Source organism: Streptopelia decaocto (genome assembly GCF_964273445.1).
Source record: "Streptopelia decaocto genome assembly, contig: HAP1_SCAFFOLD_213, whole genome shotgun sequence".
In the NCBI taxonomy this organism is placed as follows: Eukaryota; Metazoa; Chordata; class Aves; order Columbiformes; family Columbidae; genus Streptopelia; species Streptopelia decaocto.
The window spans coordinates 97,927-122,826 of NW_028116668.1; the positions used below are offsets into that span (position 1 = coordinate 97,927).

A 24,900-nucleotide genomic window follows, 5' to 3' on the forward strand; every position below is an offset into this window, starting at 1 on the left:
AGTTTCTTCTCAAATTAAGTGGAACCTCTTGTGTTCCAGTTTGAACCCATTACCCCTTGTCCTACCATTGGTTGTCACCAAGAAGAGCCTGGCTCCATCCTCCTGACACTCACCCTTTATATATTTGTAAACATTAATGAGGTCACCCCTCAGCCTCCTCTTCTCCAAACCAAAGAGACCCAGCTCCCTCAGCCTTTCCTCATAAGGGAGATGTTCCACTTCATCATCTTTGTTGCCCTGCGCTGGACTCTCTCCAGCAGTTCCCTGTCCTTCTTGAACTGAGGGGCCCAGAACTGGACGCAATATTCCAGGTGCGGTCTCACCAGGGCAGAGTAGAGGGGAAGGAGAACCCCTCTGGACCTATTGACCACCTCCCTTCTAATACACCCCAGGATGCCATTGGCCTTCTTGGCCACAAGAACACAGTGCTGGCTCATGGTCATCCTGCTGTACTGCCCATGACTGGAAGCAGAGAGGAGAAAACCTGTGCACCTGATTCCCTCACCAACTGTCCCTAGGTCCTGAAGTGTCTTTTTATTGCCTTTGGATTACAAGTCACAACCTCATTGCCACCTACGTGAAAAACCAAGGGCCCTACCAGGCTAGAAAGTTTCCTGGTAATGTTGAAGAACATTTATTTAAAAATTGATATTAAAGGAAACATACAGAAGGCATATGTACAAAGAGGGACAGTCAAAAATCCAAGAAAGACTAAATTTTTTCAAATACAGCTGTGAATGTGACAAAGAATTACTTTTCTGAAAAGACTTTTCTAAAACATTACAATGAAAGCCTCAATACAAACCTGCTGCTTTCTCAGCACATGCATCAGCCAGTCACACTTGGCAGCTAGATAAGATGTCTTCCATCAGTCTCTTGTAGACCCATGCATCACCTTTAAGCCGTTGCCGCCTGATACCCACTACTTCAGGTTTACCAAGTTGACACACTTCTAACTCAAACTCCATAGTTACTTTGCCAAAATCTGACCGTGTTTGACATTTCAGGGTGTAACTGTACAAAACAAAGGAAAAAGGGAATAATCATTGAACTGTTTAATATTTGCTTTGGAATGCAATTACGAATTAATAAAAGCACTTCATAAAAATTATCTAATTGCTATTGTGAATACTGGGAAATAACAAAGAATTTAGTGAACTGAGAGCTTTGAGTACATTAGTCCCGGAACACTATTGTTATGCCCAAGTACTAATATGTAGCACCAATGTTCTATCCAGCCACAGGAACCACTGCTAACCCCAGACCCACATTCTTAGAGTGCAGAGCTGGAAGGATGGAGATGTTCCTATTTTTCCTAGACAAGACCACCCTCCCATCTGTGGACACCTTGTTTCTGAGAGGCCGGTTACAGCTCAGCTGGTGTGAAAAGTGGAAAGACAGAATGTGAAGTTTAAATCATTATACTGGGAGAAGGTGCTGCTGCGCAATTCAGTATCCTTCCAGATTTTGCTCTTGGAAATGCACAGTAGTTATGCTTATCATTTAAATATTCAAGAACTTTAGAAAATGCATATTCATAAGTGAGCACAACATTTCTTTCATGAATTAGGAAGTTAGGAAAAAGACATTAAGCTTTGATCAGAACTAGGAATCAATCCTACTCTTGGTACCTTAGTATAAGTTAGTAAATCCTACAAATTAAAATAAGCCATACAAAAGTGTGTGTATTTTGTGCAGCTTTTAAAATGCTGATCTCTTGGCTAGATGCTAGTGTCTTTTAACTGCCAAGAACAAGGGTTAAAAGGTATCCACATTATCTCCCAAATTTGCCTGATCTGGTCATATGGCTGTACCCTAACTAACCTTTTGTATTTGCAATTTCACAAGAGACAGTCGAAATTCACATCAGATCTCTAAGAGCGACCTCACTGTTATTGGTTGATATCTGTCAGTCAGAGAGCTCTATTAGAGCTCGAATAACACTGTTTTGCATTGGGTAGACAAGTTTTATTGCACACATTCATTTAGTGTTCTGTACACTTTCTATAAAACTATTGTATTTTACAATGTGGGGCTGAGAAAGCAAGTTTAAATACTTCACTTGATCAACTTTATTCACTTTATTTAGACAAATACAAATTGAAATAACCATATTTTACACTTACCCCTTCTGAACGTATTCCACATGCTTCTTCGAAAGAATGGTGATTATTTCATTCAACATCTGGTCTGGATTTTGTAGCTGAGTGGTGGTAACATTACAGTGTGCCTAAAAGTAGACAGTTCATTTAAAAAAAAACAAAACAAAACAAAACAAAACAACAAAAAACCAAAAACCAAAACAGAGTCAAGGAACAAAAAAAAATCTACTAAAACTGAAGACATTATGAAAAGTTTCCATAAAGAAAGTTTTTGAACAGCTAGCCATAGTGATAAATGCTTCAACTTCCCAAAATTGTCACAATTAAGACATTGTAGTAGCGACAGGAACACTGAACGACAACTGCTGGACAATTAATATCGAAGCACATATGAACTATAATCCATCATAAAATCCAAATTAGCAGTGATGAGCCAGGGCAGCACAGAGGCTGTTAAAAGTCTCGAATGTAGCCAGAGGCAATTCTGGGAGGACCATAGAGGATGGCCACATGGCCTCCTGCACACCACACCACCAGGACAGCATCTTGTCTGGCTGAGACCGAGCACCTCTAATATCAACCAACAGTGATGGCGCCATGCAGCTTTTTTAGGACTAAAGCACCACCATATTAAAAATTTTAAAAAGGGTAACTTTCTACTCATAAGTTTACTGTTATAGGGGTTTTTATAATGCATCTAATACTTCATTCAGCAGACTTGTCCAATAAGTGACTTATTGAACAACTTTAAGACACCCATATGTAATGAAATAAATTCTATGCCAGCTGTAACATGCTGCAAATGCTCTATCTAATCTGAAGTCACAGAAGTAGATAAGAAGACAAGATCATAAAATAGCTTCAGAAATGAACATAGGTTGAAGATGAAAACTCAGAGTAAAAGTCTCTGGTTCTTACAGTTTGCATTCAGCCTAAAATGTATACAACTCCCAACCATAACTTCTGTAACACTGAAATAAAATTCTGTCTTCCTCTATTGTACTCCAATGTCCCTAGACATGCATCAGTAATTTTGCATATACTATTGTCAAGGGAAACCAATGCAGAATGATAAAATATTTTAGACACAGAAGATCTAGCTTTTGTTTACAATTGCTCAGGTTCCCGAATTATTTGCACAATCTGGACTGCACAATGCTGTTTGATGAGCTGGTCAGGTTTATAGCCCAATATGTGTCCTGAACCGGTAAGATTGCCAGCTTGTGCCTGACAACTACCTCTTAGAAAAGCCTTCAGCTGGAATACAGTAGCTGAATTCCATTTACACAGGCTACTACACACAAAATGATCCTTTGCATGGCTCTTAATGTATAGTAGGTGTCCCAACAGCTGCAGCTCCAGGAGCCAGGCAGTTGAAGGTACACATAACTTATTTCTGTGGAACTGTTTATGCCTCCAAAACAGCCTTGCCACCTTCATGTTAATAATGTTTTTCAAACATGTCATCTACAGATGCAAGTATAAATTCCTCCTTGTAGAACTTTTGAATTATGTTAGTTGCTTTTGAGCGGTGTATAAAATTCTGTTCACTACACTAGTATTATGCCAATGCCATTTGGTGTGTATTCTACAAAACTATTACTAACCTCATGAGTCAGCTTTGGTACGTAAAAATTATTCATGCCATTTTAAAGTGCTCTGTGCAATGCACTATCTGAGGAACTGCTTTTTCTATGGTTACTTAAAGAAGAATAAGTAGCCAACTGGCTCAGGTACAGTGACATCAAAACTTTAAAAACCAAAAAATGTGTCAGAAATTCTTTCACAAGGTGTAGTTATTTAGGCTTCCAGTCTAATCTCAGCTTCTCTTGATATGCAAAGACTGTCTTGGAACAGATATATCACTAGTGAAACTACAGAAACCTAAGACAGAAATGTTATCAAAATTAAATATTTTTTTCAGTGCAAAAGCTAGCAATATCTCTATACGAATAACATGAGTAAAAAATTTTCAGTTAGGATAAGTAATAAAAAGCAATGGCCAGACTCCTCCCTTGATCTGCTGGTAACTTGCCTGAGCCAACTAACACAACATCACTTGGCACCAAGTGGGACATAATCACGTTAACGCATCCCTGTTAAGAGCAACTGCACTTTACTGTGGAATGCAGGCAAATCAGATCACAGAAGTTTCACAAGACCATTTCTAAAGGTCTTGGATGCTTTCAGTAATTACACTTTTCATGTAGGATTTGTCCAGCAACCATACCTTAAGTTTCCTTGGACAATCTCTAGCAGATCGTTTCTTTTTGCTTGGAGTAAGCATTGTGATCACTTTATCTAAGCCTCTTTCAAGACTTCCAAATATTTTGGCTTTTCTCTTCTTTTGGCTGCTATCCACATGAGTTAGGTTGAGATCTAATTCCACTGAATTACACCTGTTACATAAACAAATTAATCAGTAATTTTTCCTCAGTGTTTAGAAATTGGTTATTTCAGATATGTCACTAAAATATTACCAGATCCAACAGAATAAAGAAAACCAAAGCAAGTACAGTATATTATGAGAGTTTATGTTTGAAAATCACTTGAAATTTGAAGCCAGAGATTTATACAGAAACTGCAGCCCTTTGGAGAACTGGAATAAGAAGGAATTTACATTATGGAAAACAGCAATATATTCCAAAGGTAGTTGAGTTACATAGTTTTAAAACGTCTTTGCCTTCAGTGCTTTCTAGTCAATGTAGAAAGAAGCTTTAGGAAGGTTCATACCAAGCTAACGGAAATAATAGCTTGTTGTTATAAGAAGGCTTCCTAGGCAGTACATGGATTAAAGTAGTGCTGCTCTAAATCAGAATTGTACATAAATTACTAGACATTTACCTTCTTTCAGGAAGAACCTCAGCTGGTGTCAATTCATCTGTGTTTGTTGGGTCTGTGGGTTTCTTAATTGGGGTGACTGTAGTGAACTGGGTCTCTGAAAGACGCATCCAAGCCAAAGCAAGTATGTTTTTGCAATTAAAAAAAAAAATTCTCAGCAAGGATTTCTCATTATTTATTTTTCAAACCAGACCCCTTTTCTATCTGAGATCTGTATATTCAAAATGATAAAATATGTTTTTAATATAATAACAATATTACCCCTACTCTACAAATAAAAACTGTGACTGAGTTCCCCAGAGCTCTACAAGTCAAGCCTTAGACCAACCAATGCAGTTCAGTATTAGAAATTTGGAAAGGAAGAGGATTAGAATTGCTTTCTTACTCTTCCACTTATCCCAGAATAAATACTGAGAAATTCACTGTGTCGAATAGTTGCATTCTTCAGCAAACCATTTCCCTTACATAGAGGGTGTGTTTGTATAGGCACGTTTAACAACACACACTACATAACAGCCTAAAAAGTTCTGTTACCCACACATTGACAGAGTTCTGCAGAGCAAGGTTTTTGAAATGTGCAGAAGCAAACACCAAGTGAAACAGTCAGCAAATTAGTTGTTACAATTGAATCCAAATTTGGAAGTTTCAGTTCTGTACAGAATTGCACCTGGCCTCAGACAATGATGATCTTGAAATTTGCAATGCATACTCCCATTTTTCTGTATCTAAGAAGGTATTACTACTACCTTTCCTGAATCAAAGATCTTTCAATGAAACAAAGAATTAGCTTTTAATTGTTTAATCCTCAGAAATATATAATCAAAATGAGCTGAAACGGTGTTTCTCTGTTATGCATTTCAGAAAGACTACCTACTTCTGCTTTTTAAATTTTCTATGAAGTCAAATTTCACTTGTTACCTCATACAATCTTCAGACAAAAATCAAACTCAAACAATCAGTCTTTGTAGTCCACGTCCTTAAATGAAACATAATGAACCTAACAAAATTCAGCAAAGGCAAGTGTAGGGTACTGCACCTGGGGAGGAACAACTCCAGGCATCAGTACAGGTTGGGGTTGACCTGCTGGAAAGCAGCTCTGCAGAGAAGGACCTGGCAGTTCTGATGGACAACAGGTTGAGCATAAGCCATTGATGTGCCCCTGTGGCCAAGAGGCCAGTGGTGCCTGGGATGCATTATGAAAAGTGTGACCAGCAGGCTGAGGGAAGTTGTTCCTCTCCGTCTGCTCTGTCCTGGTGAGGCCCCATCTGGAGTTACTGGATCCAGTTTTGGGGTCCCCAGTTCAAGAAGGACAAGGAATTACTGGAGAGAGTCCAGCACAGAGACACAAAGATGCTGAGGGGTCTGGAGCATCTTTGTGATGAGGAGAGACTGAGAGAGCTGGGGCTGTTCAGCTGAAGAGGAGAAGCTGAAAGGGATGTGATCAATGGGATCAATATCTCAGGGTGCGTGTCAGAAGATGGAGCAGACTCTGTTCAGTGGTGCCCAATGCCAGGGTGAGGGGCAAGAGTCACAGGCTGAAACACAGGAGGGTCCATCTGAACATGAGCAGAAACTTCTTTGCTGGGAGGTGCCAGAGCCTGGATCGGGCTGCCCAGAGCAGGTGTGGAGTCTCCTTCTCTGAGACATTCAAACCTGCCTGGACCGACCTGTATGATCTGCTCTGGTAACCCTGCATGAGCAGGGCTGGACTGCGGTATCCACAGAGCTCCCTTCGAATTCAAACCACTCTGTGATTCTGTGAAGTCCTTCACAAAATATGGGATTAAACGGCAGTGTGTCCAAGATCCTTTATAACTTGAATGAGCCTGCAAAGACGTGCTGTTTCTGAACAATGTTCCCTAGCATCTAAGAGTCTCCTGCTATAAGAGGTCTTTGGCATTTGAAGGACAGAGTTAGCATTTACAGTATGAACACCAGAGCTTTTATGTTAATGGATGAAGGGAATATTAATATACATACAGTATTAATATACATACAGGATCCATCATTTTTCATAACAGACTGGTCAGGCTGAGGACAGAAAATTCTGGTAATCTGGAAAAGCTGCCATAATTTAGACAGATTTCTGTGGTTTATCACATAACTGTAAGATTTATACATTGTTAACAGAAGCATTTTCACTGCCATACTGGACTGTTACTGTGAAAACGCTGATATGCTACCATGAGAAATCCAGTTGGATCTCTCTTAGAAGAAGCGATAAAAGCAAACTTGACTGAAAGTATACCTTTATATTCACTCAAGGCAAAAACAGCCGGTAGATGAAATTGTGTTCTCAGCCTTCATGGACAAGTGGAACCAGATGCAAGTTTTATGAAAGTGGCACTTGGCTCTGTGACAGTGTGTCAAAATGTATGCATGTTTGATACTGTAAGGAGCAACAACTTCTGTAATTAATATACAAGTAACATGGCCTGATGTGTGGTCAAATCTCTTGCAGCACTTTACTATATATACTAGAAGAACCAAGCTGGTGAACATAGCAAAAAAAGTAAAGTCTTCCAGAATCAGGTGTGTTGATTACACAACTATTTTGTCCATATTTGAATTTACAATAATTCCTAAGTAACACATATATTTAAAGTTTTCGTTAGTTATATTCAACATACCTTTGATGGCAGGTGCCTGAACAGGTATGGTTTGTACTTGTGTCTCCATCTTACTCTTTGCAAAAGGAGTCTTTGGAGCAGGAAGCGCAAAGGGCATTTCATTTCTTAAAGCTGATTCTGTACTAGCATTCTCTTTGTTTTCGTGCTTCTTTGATGCCACTTTTCTTGTCACTGGAGTTGACAGTGTGAATTCCGTAGCATCTAGTTGAGCATCATGCCTCGAATGCTACGAGAGATGTAACAAAAGAAAAAAAAAAAATGCATCCTTTGCTGTATTCTTATCACATTCAGGAATGTTATAAACAAGTAAATTCTAAAAATCAAGGCAGCTTCAAAATACCATATAATCCTTGCCTATTCAGCAAAACAGTTAAAAACTCTTTAATCCTTCTGATTTCTTCTATAACCTCTTAATAAACATCTCAAGTAATTTGCCATTTATTTGATTTTCCAAATTTTTCAATTTGCACATCTAGGACTATTCCCCACCAGCTCATCTGCACACATCTAAGAATTTTAAATTGTTTGATTGTATAGTTTTAATTCTAGAGTCATTTAGGTTGGAAGATATCCTCAAGATCATAGTCCAACCATATCCTAACTCAAGCACTACCCATGTCCCTGAAAACCTCATCTCCATCTGTTCAACCCCTCCAGGGACGGTGACTCCACCACTGCCCTGGACAGCCTGTTCCAATGCCCAACAGCCCTTTCTGGGAAGAAATTTTCCCTAATATCCAATCTGAACCTCCCCTGGTGCAACTTGAGGCCATTTCCTATCATCCTGTTGCTTGCTATTTGGGAGAATAAGCAAGAGAAAATGCCTTTTTGCACTTTCTTGTCCAATACAAACAGGATGAACTTCTTCAAAGACTTGTCCAGCTCTAGCCTAGCTCCAAGACCTTTTCTGCTCTACCTTACGGTTTTCCCATCAGTTTTAAAATCCTCACTGCCTCATTTACTCATTCCCTATATGCTGTTTTTATGTAAATCAAATGTCAAAGCTCAAGTTCTCATCAAATGAATTGTGCTACAGGAAGCCACTATTTATGTTCAGCTATATATTTAAAACATTTCTGTACTCAGTTTGTAACTCCCCTTGGCCAGGGTCCACCAAATGTTTAAATATGTAATAAGATTTATGTATAATGAAAATAAGATTTTTAAAACTTCAGAATAGTATTTTTTTAAAGGAACTGGTATTGATTCTTCAAACACCTGCTTTGTTCTGTGACTATTCAGAATAAATTCTTCTAACGGAGATTCTTCAGAGAGTGAAGCTGTTTCAGAAAATTCCATGGATCCAAATGCATGCGGCACTTCACTGCAGTCAGACACATCTTCATATGTCATAGCTTTTTCAGACTGAAAAGGAAGATTCAACTGAGATGATGCTACTGCACTTCGTGCACTTCACAAGGAAGATTTAATCAGAAAAATGTCACTGCAATCTAAATCTTACTTCTTTCCAAGTTCCTAATTATGGTTAACAGCTAATGGAAGTTCCCACACTGATGACCTACATTTTATAATATGACTTTAATATTGTCATTGTGATTTGTCATTTGTATTGAAAGCAGAAGAGAAATTTTTCTCAAAGCACCATTACCAAGTCATCTTTCATAACCTATGTCAAGAAGAGAAGAACCAACTCAGAAAAAATACCTGCCTTTGATTTCAAGACTTGGACCACAAGCTCTTGTTACCAGAAGCTAAATAATAAGCTGGAAAGAACCAAGGAAAATAACGCAGTAAAGGGGGCTGGATAAATGTAACCACATCATATACAAAACATATGATTATGGAATTTGCAATAGTACTTGGACTAGCATTCAGAAGCCTTCATGGAATTGCTAGCCTTCAAAAAGTTGTCATTTCTGAAATCACAGGATTCACAACTTCAGCCAAGATTGCGAACCTTCATGATTCATGCCACATACAGTATCCTTAGTTTCTAACACCTTCTCTTATTTTCAGAAAACTCCTCCCAAGGACTTTTTTCATACCACTTCAGTGAAATTGCATGCATTTATTTTAAATTGTGTCCTCAGCTGGAATAGATACCATTTTAGGAAGCTGTATTCTTACAACAGGTAAGTTTCTCTTGGCCTATGATCAAGTACATTGCAATGATCAGATCTGTCATTACTACTGTAATAGAAAGAGAGCTTCCCAATACATGCAAGCAGACCAACTATGATGACTTACTAAAATGCCCTTACCAGAGGGCTGCTAGCTAGAGCTGACAAGCTAACAGCCCACTATTGTACATGAAATCATGTTCCGTTACAGTATGAATGCTTGAATGGGATTCCTTGGCTACTGTGTTTCAGACAAAATTCATGCCATGGTGAATTTTTTTGAACATCCTCCTACATCAAACTCCTTCAAATAAGGCAGTATTATGTACAAGCTTATGCCACCCAATTCAGAAACTGGCTAAGTTAAAGGTTCTGTCTGCTTGGTTGTCTTCACATTGGACAAGATCTAGCCAGACAACTTTGCTAGTTAGGTATATTTCAGCAAATTCAGTTGATATTCACTCACAGTATCTACATGCAGACAAGTTAAATGTGTCCTGAGCACTGTAGAAGGACTAATTGATTGTTGTGTTGTGTAGGCATGGTTTTCACAATCAACTGTGAAGGTATAATGCATGAGTTAGAAAGTAACATTAGCCAGATCCATTTACCTCAGACACCACTAGAGATGAACTATAACAACTTGACAGCATCAGAACTATTAAACCTGGAGAACCCTCACCTTAAAATCACCCGAGTGTAGAAGAATAAGGCCCCATGATCACAGAAATCACATTATGCATATTCAGCAACACTTACGATTCATGACCTGTTATGCAGCACTGGTAACTCTGGAATTCTCATCTGCATTTCAAAGCCCTTTATAAGTGAATTGAAATTATTTACATGCAACTGAATCAGATGTTTAAGAAAGTATTTATTCAGAATGCTTGTCTCTATGCAGAGAAGAGCACATTCAGATGGCTAGTTGACAATTTTACATAATTGTCTATAGTTTAAGGGGGCAGGTCTAATAGGAAGTCTGCAATTTTACTGAATGTTTTTGAATTTGTCCAATATACAAGAGTATCACCAACATCACACATAGCTGCAAATTATATATGATATTTCAAGCAGTTTAGCAACTTTGGACAAGTTCTGAAGTGCCCTAGAAATTACAGGAAACACAGAAATTACCATAAAATATACAAAACTACTCAAGAATCCAGTTCATCAGGAAAACATCAGCAACGTCTTTCCTTTACTCAAACAGAATTCTGTCTGGGATTGCATTTCAAAGGGAAACAGATGAGGAAGGAATGGGTCTCTCCACTTTGACCATCAGCTCAGAAAATGTCCATGTCATCTCAAAGTAGGCTGCCCAGATGACATGCCAGGATGCTTTAGAAGAATTCACTTACTAAGCTATGCTAAATGCAACTAGTAAGGTACAAAAATATTCAGAGACTATTGTGAAAGAGTGCAGTAAGAAGGTAGGTATCACAGAGGAAAAACTGGAATGGTCACATAGGCCAGAAAATGGGCAATTTTAGTCCATTTCCATGAGTAGCCTAGGGGAGATACACTGCAGTACTCATAAGGTGCCATGTCCTCCCAGATAGTTATTCTGGTAATGACAGTTCCTAGAAACAGCCCAGCTTGCTAAAACATGCTGATGAGGAGACTGAACTATTTAATGACCAAGACTTTGCCTGACTGCACACATGTTCTCTTACTCATGTTTAGGGCACCAGTCCATTTTCCCGGGCAGAACTTTGGTGATGCAGAGCAGCATTTCAATCAGTTTGCTGTTCTGTTGAATTCAAAAACTTACCTCTAGGACTACTGATTGTTTTGTACTGCTATGCCCTCTTAGAGATGGACCCCTTAAGCGAACACGCTTGCCACGAGCCTTCTTGGACTGAAGCAAGAGATATGTTGCTGACATTTGGTCATATTTCCACTGGGAGGAAAAAAAGAGAGGAATATTTTAATCTCCTCATTAGAAACATTTTAAGTATACAGCAAGCTCAGCCTTCTGAAAACTTCTGCGTTTTTACAAGTTCTTCTAACTGATGTGAATCCTTATTGTTTGATCACCTAAGTGTAGTTTCAGACTTCGGCTTATCCACACTATGTGTTTGAGATCAAGAAACAGACTATGGTTATTGTTCTTTGCAAGTTAGGTTGTAGTATGCTCACTGCAGCGAAAACTAAAGCTGCAGCCAGAATCTATCTACTGAAGTAAATGGCAAAGCTATTCACTCAGTTTAGCCAATATTTCAAACAAAGTCTCAATTTTTTTTTAACCCTCCCCTTATTCTTCCCCCACATGTGGCACAAACTTTTTGCAGCTCTGCTTGTGTGAGGAACATTGGCACAATGCTTGACAGGTTTGCAGCATATTGCCATTAGTTTAAATTAGCTATAAAGGGTTAGAAGTCCTACATAGAATCATAAAAGAGATCCTTGAGATCATCAAGTCCAACTGTTAAACCAACACTAGCAATAAACCATGTGAACCTCATCTTTATGTCTTTTAAGCCCCTCCAGGGATGGCGACTCCACCACTGCCCTGGGCAGCCTGTTCCAATGCCCCACAGCCCTTTGGGGAAGAAATTGTTCCCAAGAACCAACCTCAACCTCCCCTGGCACAACTTGAGACCATTTCCTCTGGTCCTGGCGCTTGTTCCTGGGGAGCAGAGCCTGACCTCCCCTGGTTCCAAGCTCCTTTCAGGCAGTTCAGAGATCAGAAGGTCTCCCCTCAGCTCCTGTTCTCCAGCTGAATCCCCCAGGTCCCTCAGCCACTCCCCTCACACTTGTGTTCCAGCCCCTCACCTGCTCTGTTCCCTTCTCTGAACTCACTCCAGCACCTCAAGGGCTTTCTTGTCATAAGAGGCCCAAAAGTGACCCCAGGATTCAAGGGCACACACTGGCTCATGTTCAGCCACTGTTGCCAATACCCCCAGGTCCTTTTCCATCGGGCACTTTTCAGCTGCTCCTCCCTGAGCCTGCAGCATTCATGGGGTTGTTGTGACCCAAGTGCAGGACCCAGCACTTGGTCTTGTTGAACCTCAGACAATTGGCCTCAGCCCAACAATCCAGCTGGTCCATATCCCTCTGTAGAGCCTTCCTACCCTCCAGCAGATCAACACTCCCACCAAACTTGGTGTCATTTGCAAACTTACTGTGGGTGCACTCGATCCCCTCATCCAGATACTTCATAAAGATATTAAATGGAACTGACCCTAAAATTGAGACCTGGGAACACCACTTATGACTTTAGTAAAGTCCACATAGACAAATATCCACAGCCTTTCCCTCATCCACTAAGTGGGTGAACTTGTAGAAGGAGATCAGGTTGGTCAAGTAGGACCTGCCTCTCATAAGCCCATGTTGACTGGGCCTGATGGCTTGGTTGTCCTGTATGTGCCATGTGATGGCACTCAGGATGATCTGCTCCATGACCTTCCCCAGCACCAGGGTCAGACTGACAGGTCTGTAATTCCCCGAATTCTCCTTCCAGCCCTTCCTGGAAATGGGTGTCACACTTGCAAAATTCCAGTCAACTGAGATGTCCCCAGTTAGCCAAGGACATGGCTTGGTGATCGCCTCCGACAGCTCCATCAGCACCCTTGGGTGGATCCCACCCAGCCCCATAGACTTGTATCTGTCTAAGTGGTGTAGCAGGTCACCAACCATTTCCCCTTGGATTACGGGGCTTCATTCTGCTCCCTGTCTTCTGGCGCTGGGGGCTGTGTGCCTGGAGCTCTACTGGTCTTACTATTAAAGACTGAGGCAGTGAAGTACTATGAAAATGCCTCAAACCTATGTGGACCTTTTCCCTTGTAGACAGATTATTCACACAACTACCTATAACTGAAGAACAAGTAGCATTAACTCCACAAATCCATCTTAAGTATCGTACACATTTTAAAAGTCTGTTTCTACAATGAAAATTCCTCAAACCTATGTGGACCTTTTCCCTTGTAGACAGATTATTCACACAACTACCTATAACTGAAGAACAAGTAGCATTAACTCCACAAATCCATCTTAAGTATCATACACATTTTAAAAGTCTGTTTCTACAAGTTATGTGGAAACCTTAACACTTCTTCCAAAGCAAAGAACTCTGTCACTGCTGCCATGTACAAAGAAGCAAAAAATTCAGCTTCAAGGGAGAATTTTCAGATTCAGGTTAAACCTGGAGTACACATCATGTTTTAAGTCTCTTCTACAGCTTGCAATATCATTGCTAACATTTGTACAATTCTTCTAGAGGTAGTCAGTTCAATGTCTGTCATTTGTCTTCAAAAGTGACTAAACATTAACTTTTTTCAAAAAACAAGAATAGTAACCCCCCAAAAATGTATTTTATAATCCAACTGGTTGTTGCTATTGAACCATTTCAAAGCAAAGAGTTAATGCAGCAAATGGCATCTGTTGCTCAACTACAAATTTCTAAAAGTCTATTTCGATTTTAGGAGATTCACAAGGGTTTTTCCATGATGGGAAGTGACCACAAGGTTTATGAAACACCACAAGCACAATTAAGGAAGAAAAAGAAAAAAAAAACAAAAAGAACTGCAGAACTGTAGCTATGGATAAATTCTGGAGTTCTGAAATGGCTCCTTAATTCTGAAATTAAAGTATTAAAAATTTCATATTTGAGAATAAATGAGTATTAGCCTGTTTATTAACAGTTTATTAAATTTAAATTAAGTTTATTTACAGCATTACTATGTTTAATTACCGTAAATTAGTGATATACACTACTTACCTCTGATATTAATTCCAATATACTCTCCCTGCTCTGTTTATGAAACACAGAAAGCTCCGTTACACAGTCTTCATCCAGATGTCCCAGCTGCAAGAACAGGATAGATATTTGAAGCATAAGGCTTTCAATTAGTCTCATAATCCATATCTTACTGTGCCACTGTTGTGAAGCCCAGTGGCCTGATTTTAGACCTTGTATTTTCAATAGTTAGCATTGTACCTAAATACAGAACAGACTGAAAAACTCATGCAAGTTCAGCAACTTCACAGTCTGGCCCTCTCCTAGGCAAGAAGCTGTGAATTCAAATAAGAAAGCCTGGCAGCCAGTCAGGTTTTTACTAGAATGAATGCTACACTTTCATCTCTGCTTAAATATTCAAAGCTGCTAGACATGCACATTTTTCTAGAGCCAGTCAGCACTAGACGCTGCCAGTGCAGTAAAGATCTTCTTTATCTAGAGAAACAGTGGCATCCAGTGGGCAAAGGCAGGCATGGCCTGCAAACATTCAGGAACTTCTCACAACTTGTGGATGACAGCTAGATTTTTTTTCCTCTCTATATTACCTTAGTCTCTTACACAAGTAAAAAATGACAGAGACACGGCTCCAACACACTTTCAATGAGGTAAAATTTTTATTCAAACTATCAATTTTCAGTGAGGACTAGATACAAGATAAGCCATAATGATGTTTAACATGCTCTCCAGAACATTTGCATTTTGCACCTTTAGTAAAGTATTGACCAAGCAGCCTGAAGAAACAACTGCTCATTCATACACAGAAATTTTTCACATTTTGATGAGAAGTCAGTTATTTTGCAAATTATGCACCAGCTGCAGAATACAACAAAAACACATTTGAAATTCCTCAAGAGAAATCAGGAGAAAGTAATAATGTTTGGACAGCAAGAAGAATCAGGAAGGAACCATCTTCAAAGTTCACCTTTGGAGAAATGTCTTCACACCCTCATGCTGTGAGAACAGTAAGCCCAGAAAGATTACATTAGATACTGTAATATCCATCTGACAGGCGTACTTACTGGGTATTTACTTTGCCACTGAACAGCATCAGAATAACCTTGCAGGAGCCAAGGGTGCCTTAATAGATGTTTAACTGTAATTCGCTTCTTTGGGTCCACCTAGTAAGCAATAAAAATCAAGCTGATACTTAAATCATGGAGAATAAATGAAGAAACAGTTTGTCTTCTAATCAGAATTTTGGGGAGGTTAGAAGCTCAAATGGAAATGGATACTGTCTCATAGCTTCACCAAAAGGAAGGTCAAACACACAAGCTATGAAAAGCACATACAGAACCTACAGTTACTATAAAAGTTCCAGGAATATTTAGCATTGGCTAGATTGCCTATTATGTAGCTCAAACACATGTTCAGCCTGTTTAACTTGGTTGATAAAACAGCTTTTATTCATGTAGCACAATTAAGAACAAGCAAATGTAGGCTGCCTGAAGACTTTGTTTCATCATTAAGCAAAGTTTAAATATTTCCTATACAAAAATCACTCTTCTCAAAGAATTTTCAGCAGAAGGTAATACTAAGTTTTTCTTCAAAAATTTGTTAGAACTAAACTTCTTTAAACACTGAATGTTTAAATTTTACATTGTATCAATATTTTGCCCTATGCAATAGTATTCATAGACCTATTGAACAGAAGCAATGCCTTTACCTGCAGCATTTGGTTAAGTAGTAGTGTACTGCTAGGAGAGAGCCACTTTGGAATACTGTATTTTCCTCTCTGCAGAAAAGAAGGCAATTTAGAATGAACCTTGAACAGCTAGCTTGAAAAGGATTGCTATATTACTCAGATGATGTCTGTGGACAAAAAGGAAGAACAGCAGGCACATGCAAACTAAGTTTTAAGAAACACTTGGATAAATTTAATGGTAGTACTAAACCTCAGCTGTATTAGTAAGGAAAAGGCCATGTTTGAATTATTAGCTAAGGTTTCCACCCACTCAGCTTGTGTGACATTTCCAGCTCAGTCCACTTTTGCAGCTAAACTGCTCCTTACCCATTGCTTTGTTTTCTCCTATCAACTTGATACTGATGCTTTAGAAATGCAAATATGTTGGGAGCATCAACAAATTATATTAACACTTTGAAATGTGAATAATCATTGAAATCACTACTTTTCATACACTAACAATAAATCATCCTCAACATTTAGGTTACATCTAATGATAGATTTTAGATCTCTACTCACTGTAGACAGGAAAAAAGTTGCAGATCTAACAGGTAAGTTTCTATCATATTATTTACTGACACTTTTATAATTCTTGATAAGAAGAAAATTGAAAATGGCTTTCAGATTTGAGGTACAACAACAGTAGGCAAAAAACAAACCAAATTCACCATAGAGGATAATTTCCTTCTCAATGAAAATGGAGAAAAATAAATAAAAAACAGTAACCAGTCATTGTGAAATAGCATAACTATCAATTTGTCATGGTAGTTTTCTTTCTACAAAGAAGTGCATCAATAACAAAACGCCTGGCTTGTATGCAACATTTCTAAGCAGACTATGTATTGCTTTGACATCACAGGTTAAAGAATTTAAGTTACATCTTTACAGACACTACTAATGAGCTATTTATAAATAGTTTGTAGGCTGTTTTGTAACATAGCTTTACTCTGAAACAAACCCAAGTCAAGTAACACACGTAATCTGCATTTTGTTTGTCCTTTCCAACTCAAGACACTATGATTATGCAAGTAGGACAGTCATAACATTTTAACAGTGACTCATCTGAGTATCAGCACTTTTACCTGATCTCCTTGGATCAGTTAGCCACTGCTTCCTTTTTTTCAAGTTCTTTTCAACAACTCAGACTGAGGTTCCTACAGATCTTCTGTCAAGGTGCTCAAGCCCACCCCAATTCCAGACTAAAATTCCATGCTGTTTGATGAACCAGTCCTGCACTTTATAGAGCTCTGACTTAAACACTCCAAGTCACTCCCTGTGCAGATTGGCTGTCTGCTGCCTCCTACCAGAGTGGTCCTTGAGCACCCTGTTTTAGGTTTGGTTGGTTTTTTTTTTAGATATATCAGACTCTGGGTGAGGGAGCGAAAAAGAGATAAAAGAAGCCAAAGACCTTACCCAACACAGCTACTCCTCACCCCACTCACTTAGTGGAAGCTTTACCAACAAAATTTTATGGCAGCTTAGAAGTGGTTGGTAGGGTTATGTGTGGGATGTGAAACTGCAGCTGTTCAGACGCCCCAGGAGGATTTTACAGGGAAACAGGACCATCTACTGAATTCTATTGCTTACTGTTTATTCAACCTTTTCGTTTGATTAGGTTGCCTTACATTTTCTCCTAATTTTGGAGGACAAAATCATGATAGCAAATGCAAAATCCTGCTTTTCCTAGACATGAGAATAGTTGACATTTAAGAACATTATTTTTGGTAAATCAAATGAAATGTTTTCAATTCTATTCCATACTACATAGTGAGAAGCCAGATAAAGACTCAGAAACAAAAATCCATGCTTCTCCTGAAACTCAATTTCCTACCATATAGAACTGAGCTAGAGTACAGCAAAGACAGACTGAGGATGGAAATAAACCCACAAAAAATATTTATAGGAAAAGTAGCAAAGTGTAACAAAATTCAGCAGATATGCCCTTTTGCCCAAGGCATGGCTGAACAGGTTCTGCCATCAGAAAAGCAAAGGCCTCTCATAATGATTACCAATGTCTGTTCCTACTGTATTCTAGCACCATCAATACCTACCATTATCTTCCTGTAGACAGCCATGACATTGTCATCATCAAAGGGGAGAAAGCCACACAGCAGAGCATACAGCAGTACTCCCATGCTCCAAATATCTGCCTAAAAAATAAAAGCAAGTGGAAGTTCATGACCATGATCTATGTAAAATGGCTTACAGACAGTTAATACTGTCCTCTTTGGCAAAGCTCACATACGTACACCTAATGAAAAGTAGGCTCCTTCATTCTGGACAGAACTCTTATATTCCAAGTGAAAGCACAGAACCCAAATTCAATGTTCAATTTAGTCAAGCTAGAGCAAGCTAGAGCACCAATACCCTCTTCTTAGACCACCAAACTGCTGCATTACTATCAATCTACAAGGATTTCACTGGCAAAATGAAATCAAACTCAACACAATGGATTTCATATGGTAACATATTACAGACTACAGTAGCTGTCAGCACAGTTACAGTCAACTTCAGAGCCCTACTGCTTCTTCTCTGTATAGGCATGACAAGGTATACCTGCTCATACAACCTCATACTGTAATTCCCACTTGGACCGTAAAGAAAAAGGGGCTTGAAAAGCACTGGACTTCATGGAAAACAAGACAAACAAAAAAAAAGCAAGCAGGAGTTAGAGGCCAAGGGTTGGGGACAGCAATGCAAAGCCATGTAAAAAGAAAAAAGACTGACTGCAACAGCACAGCAACTTAGGAAGTTTGAGGGGATCGTGACTGGGGATCGTGAGGGGATCGTGACATTTTGGATGACAAAGGCAAACAGCAGCTCCTAGTGTTTCCAACGTGGAATCAAAGCTGGATAAATGCCACCTTTTTTATTCTCTCAAATTTCACTACACTGTGCAGTACAAAGACAGCAAGTTTTGATACACAAATTTCAACATGAAGACAGTCCTGGTAAAGCATACAAGATACTGAGGGTACACAAAAATTTACAAGAGTTGGGGAATAACAAACTGCTGCTTCAAAAAATGTGCAGTAGGAAGAAGTTCAAGTTACTGTTTTGTAGGCCACTAAAATATGGAGCAACTAACAGAGATAGCAAAGGACTCGTCAGAGACAAACTAGCCAGCTGCACGATCTGTGGCCAAGAGCACCATGTGTGACTCCACACTGTGACTTCTGAGAACTATCGAAGCAATGTTATCCAGTGGCATTCAGAAGAGAAACCAAGTGAGCATATCTGAACATCATCACCTTTAAATACACAGGTGAAAAAAAAAAAAAACTAATACAAAACTGTGTTACATACCTCCGAGCCAATATATGCTTTGCCCTGAATCAGCTCTGGTGCTGCATATGCTGGGCTTCCACAGCATGTGTTCAGATGGTAATCAAGGCCACCCTAGAGTAATAAAAAAACCCCAATCATACAGAAGCATTGGCTTTCATACAGCAGCATTGGCTTTCATACAGCTTAAGTCTTCCAGCAACAACATGTTAGCAGCCTCAGAGGCTTCATTTTCCTCTGCTGTGCATCTACATTCCCCTTATATTTTGCTTTGATATAATATAGGGCTTCACTAGGCAAAAATTGTCTAAGACCATGAGCATCCTATAAACGTACAGATCTCAAGCTGCTCCTTCATCTGTTATCCTAACAGGCTTTTCTGCAGCCGCTCCTCTGATAAGAATACTTTGTGACTGCAAAGAGAGACGGAACTTGGGAGGAAGTGAACCAAGAGCTACTGGGAATGAGGTTAGCTGGTTATTTGTACCAATATTAATGGAATAATTGATGAAGAAACACTAGAAATTCCTCCTTGTTAACACCATGTTATAACTTTGCCTGGGCTTTGTTCTAAGCAGACCAGCATAAGACAACATTATACCACCAAGATGATAGTCTAATAGTCTTGATTGCCTGCAAGATGCTAACTTAAGTAAAATGATCCAAGGACAAGTAACTGTCTTTGGATCAGTAAGATCATCTTCCTATTAAATTGTCTCTCAACAGCACACACCTCACATGTTAAGCCGACAAACTGAAAGGGCTCCTAGAAACCAGTTTTAGACTCAGGAAACAACTCAGTACAACCATTTGTAAATATAACCGGAATAAACTATTTAATCAATCCACAATCTCTATATACATGCAAAAATTACATCTTATGGGCTTTTATATGTGAGAGCAGGTGCTATACATACAAGGTGAGCTCTGCCTTAGATTATGATAAAAGATTAAGTGTAAAAGCAGAAAATGATCTAACAGTCTGGGCATAACACACAGTTAACTACCATCTCAGACAGTTAAGGCCCCACCAAGTAATTAGAGATCAGATGACAACTATGCAAACAGCTCAAATTGAGGTTCTTTGGGTCTCAGCGTTGCACTCCGAAGTCACACATGCATTCTTTTATGTGTGTTCAGTAGCTGATTCAGCTCAACTCTTTGAAAGCAACTGATACACTTACTTTTGGCTTTGCACAAAGTCCAAAGTCTATTAGCTTCAAATTATGCTCCTCATCAATCAGCAGATTTTCCTGGTGAAAGAGAAAGTAGTAATGAATGCTTCCATAACCCAAGGAACCACGTTTTCTTTCACCTTATTTCTTCTTGTCATTAGCAGCTAGTATTTAGCTAAAGCTCTCCTCTAGAGATTGCGATTGGTTGCTAATGAATATATCCCATATTTCAGATGGGGAATACTAGATCTTATCTGCTGAGAAGGGCCTGGCAGTGGGGATTTGCTAGACAGAAAGCTGCATGTGAGGCAACAGTGTGCTCTGGCAGAAAAGGTGGCCAGCAACATCATGGACTGTATGGAAGGGAGAACAGCTCATAGTTTGGGGTAAGTTACTCAAGTTCTCTGTTCAGCACAGCTTGAACAGTGCATCTGGCTTCTGCCCTCCCAGCACAGGAAAGACATTAACTGAGGAAAGCTCAGTGGATGGCCACTGGTCTGCTCAGGGGGCTGGAGCACTCTCTTAGTGAGGAGAGGCTGATGGAGAAACAATTGTTCAGCCTGTAGACAAGAAATCCTAAGCGGACACCTCAGGGCAGCCTTTCAGTGCAGACAACACACATTAAGACATGTTCAGACTGGAAATAAGGAAAAGTGTTTCTCCTCATAGGGACAGTGGAGAGTGGAACAGGCTGCCCAGAAATTGCACCTCCTCATCCTTGGGAGAAGTCAAATATGTGACTGGATAAAGCCCTAGGAAGCCAGGTCTGACACTGCTTTTGAGCAGGAGGTTCAAGCAAAAGCCTCTAGAATTCACTTCCCACCCAAGCTATGACATGACCCTATGAATCTATCAGCTCTCTAGCCACAAGGCAACTCCTTCCAAAAGGTACGTGTAGCACTTTGTTTGAGGAAAAGTTTTTTGGAGACAGATTTCATGAGCTAAGAAAATGCCTCTGCACTAAGAATTTGCTTTTCTGAGAAACATCAGCATTTCTGAAAATGCAGATTTCTGACCTCTTCAAGGAGAAATGGACTCAAGTCTTCCATTCTCTAAACCTATGCTTAAACTCTGCAATGACAGAAAAGCCACACAATGAGTCCAAGTGTCTCCCCCAAAACTCTGTCTAGCCATCACTTGTTTAAAGTATTAGTGTCACATTTTGCTTTGGACGTGAAAACAGAACAGTTTGCACAACAGATTGGCACCATAAAGACTCCCTCCAGGTACAAGCCAGAGTAAGTGGGATAATAAAAATGCCTAAGCAACATTGAAAGTCAGATCCGTGTCTTCCCTCCACTCCCAACTGGAGTGTATTGTTCTGCCTCTCTTTCAGAGGAAGATCTTTCCTCAGATACAGTCACTGAGAAACATAGTAGCAAGCAGAAATAATACAGTTTCAGAAGGTATTGGACAAAGAGGTCTAAGCACAAGAGAATAGAGACGGTATAAGTTACTCTGACCTCCAACGGAGAAATAAAAATCAGTGTTCATCATTATTTAAGCAAATCTGACTACTATTCAGGCTTACTGGTTTGAGATCCCTGTGGGCATATCCCTGACTGTGAACATATGCAATTGCTGAAACAATCTGACGAAAAAATACACGAGCTTCCTCTTCTGAAAGGCGGTCCTTAGAAATTATGTAGTCAAACAGCTCTCCTCCAGGACAGTACTGCATGAAGACAGGAAAAAGAGAATGCATTTAGAACACAGTAATGAAACCTAAACAACAAGAGCACTGGACAGAAACTAGAGAACACACTTCCCTTCCTTCTGCTTTACCAGAGGAGTGCCCAAGTGCCCCACAGCATGCCCTAGGCCAGCACTGCAGCAGACCAAACATGCAGAGGAATTCAACCCTTGCCTGACATGTTGCAACAGATACATCATACTAACATCACAGGCGACATAAATTGCTCAGGAGGTGACAACCACACAGGAGGTCTGGGGTCCTGAATATCCTGCTGATGCCATTTTAAAATTACTAAAGTGAGACATAGGAATTAAAGTTATTTGACTTTTTCTAAAGAGCACATTTTATAAGAGACAATAGAGAACATATTACCAGCTTCGTTTTTAAACTACAGCATCTTGAACACAGTGGTCATTGAGATAATTTTTTAACATGGTTTCATCTGAACTCTTATCTGCCACTACAGCTAAAACCTGGAACCTTTTCCATGCAAGAAACACCACTTCTTACCTCTAAGACCATGAATATTTTCTTGGATGTCTCTATTACATGATACAAGCGGCAAATATGCTGGTGACTCAAGTTCTTCATGGCATCAATTTCAATTTTAACACGAGGCAAGTCATCCTAAGAGACCACAACAAAAAGCTACGAAAATGCAAATTACTTTGACAGCCTGTACATCACAATAAGCATCAGAGCATTGTGCAACACTAACTTTCACAGAATGTATATGACAGTATACAATTCAACTTCTCAAATTCAATCCAGCAACAGCTCTGCCATTACTCCCCTACGGTTCTGGCACACTGGCCAGCAAAACCCAGAGGGACAGACATAAATAGATAATATTCTCATCAGCATTCTGTTTGCACTACTGTAATAATCTTTAACTTTCTCAATTTTACAGCCAGAGAATGCTGCCTTCTATATAAGAGGCACAAAAGTGGTGGCCTTCTGTTAAAATGCGATTCTACAGCATTCATCAATAGCCAACAGGACAAGCAGGCACTATTTTGACATGTCAAACCACTGTGTTCTTGAGAACTCCACAAGAGCAGCAGAGGATGTTATCAACTTTTAAGTATCTTTTGGCTTACCCCTAGAGCAAGTTTGTCCATGATTTTTACTGCAACTTTTTCACCGGTGAGAAGATGTCGTGCAAGTTTTACCTTTGCAAATCCACCTAGAATTCAAAAAGGAGACATTTAAAGTGCAGTGTGATGACACACTTTCTTGTCTATAAGCCCAGTTACACTGGAGTATCTAATATGCACAGTGTGCAGTGTCTTCATTAGAGGAAAGATGACTACTGCTACCAACTTCCAATTACATTTTCAAAGATATGCCCCCCAAAATACACACATGAAACATGACCTATATATGCTACAATAACAGCTAATCTTTACTCTGAGAAATACTATAATGTTAGACAGATTGTACATACCCATTCACATTCACAGACTATACCTACCTGTTCCAATAGTTTCACGTAACTCATAGTACTTGAGAATTTCATCATAGTCCCCTACAGCCATTCTGAGAGGAATAGGGACCTGCAGTTCTTCTCAGCACCTGCAAGCAGAAAGCATAGCCAGTGTTCATGCTTTTCCACTCTGAGCAGACCTGCAGAATCTGAATTTTGCAGATTCGCTGCAGCGCCAGCGGTGGGGCGACCTGCCTTCCCAGCCAAGTGCTGCACGCCCAGCAGCAAATTCACGAGGGGAGTCAGACCGAACAACAGCGGCTTCCAGGGCCGCCCCGCCTCCGCCTGGCAGCCAGAGCGGGCGGCTGCTTTGCAGCAGTAACAATAACGGCTCCGCCGGTTTCCTCCGCAGTGGACACACCGCAGCGACCCTCTCCCTTGGCGAGCAGCGCTTTGGTGGCAGCCCAGGCGAGAGGCGGCTCTGGGCGCTGCCCTCACGCCGCCCGCAGCCTGACTCCGCTGCGGACCCGTCCGGACCCCCGGGCGGCGAGGCGAGAGGCGCCGGGTGTCCCCGGCCTCCCCGGGAACCCTGCCGCCGGGAGAAGAGCGAGAAGCCCTGAGGTCTCTGACCAGCACCGGGGGCTGCGGGGAGCGAGGGACCACGAACAGCACTCACCGCCTCGGCACCCGCCTCCCAGCGCAGCCGTTACCTTTCAAATCTCCCGACCGCGGCGGCCAAGGGGCCAATCACCGCGCAAGGTGAGCGGAACAGGCGGGAGGCGCCGTGCATGCTGGGAGGCAGGCGGAGCGGGCGCTGGCGAGTGAACGCCGCCATGGGGCGAGGGTTCGTGCAGCCATCCCGCTGCCGACAGGAACGGGCTTCATCGTGCCCGGTCCCGACACAGACGGAAAACAGCCTCCGAGCCTACCGGGGAAGTCGCTGCCCCGACAGCCGCCGGAGACGGCCGCGCACGAGCCGTCACCTTCCTCGCGGCCCTTGGGAGACTACAGCTCCCAGCATGCCTCGCGGGCCCGGCCTGCCGTGACTGGGCGGCCCCTCCCGCCGCGCTCGCGCTGCCCGCGGCACGTGACCGTCCCGCTCCAGCCGCAGGGCGGCCCCATCCCGCCCCCGTGGGGCGTCCCGGAGCCGCTGAAGAGCAGACACGCAGGGCTGGCTCTGCTAAGGTAGGAGCTGAGGTCCGTCTTTGCCGTGCTCAGCCATTCCCTGGCCAGGCCTTCTGC

At 40.8% G+C, this 24,900-nt stretch overlaps 1 protein-coding gene across 5 annotated transcripts; it reads right to left on the reverse strand.

Moving 5' to 3' along the window:
- Window positions 1-620: 620 nt before the first annotated feature.
- Window positions 621-24,419, reverse strand: LOC309452116 (maternal embryonic leucine zipper kinase-like). 5 transcript variants are annotated; one of them, XM_082076792.1, is made up of 18 exons: window positions 24,335-24,417; window positions 23,707-23,807; window positions 23,333-23,418; window positions 22,743-22,859; window positions 22,068-22,211; window positions 20,546-20,614; window positions 19,383-19,475; window positions 18,128-18,226; window positions 16,059-16,127; window positions 15,415-15,513; window positions 14,378-14,464; window positions 11,429-11,557; window positions 8,792-8,938; window positions 7,574-7,799; window positions 4,947-5,040; window positions 4,333-4,501; window positions 2,127-2,230; window positions 621-1,014 (listed from the first exon to the last, which is right to left on the reverse strand). In XM_082076792.1, exons 2-18 carry the CDS (start codon window positions 23,768-23,770, stop codon window positions 837-839), a joined length of 1,974 nt encoding a protein of 657 aa, XP_081932918.1. In that variant the 5' UTR covers window positions 23,771-23,807; window positions 24,335-24,417; the 3' UTR covers window positions 621-836. The 5 variants fall into 5 exon arrangements, with proteins under 5 accessions (XP_081932918.1, XP_081932919.1, XP_081932920.1 ...); XM_082076793.1 differs by lacking the exon at window positions 24,335-24,417 and adding an exon at window positions 23,914-24,302; XM_082076794.1 differs by lacking the exon at window positions 16,059-16,127 and having other exon boundaries at window positions 24,335-24,419.
- Window positions 24,420-24,900: the final 481 nt, after the last annotated feature.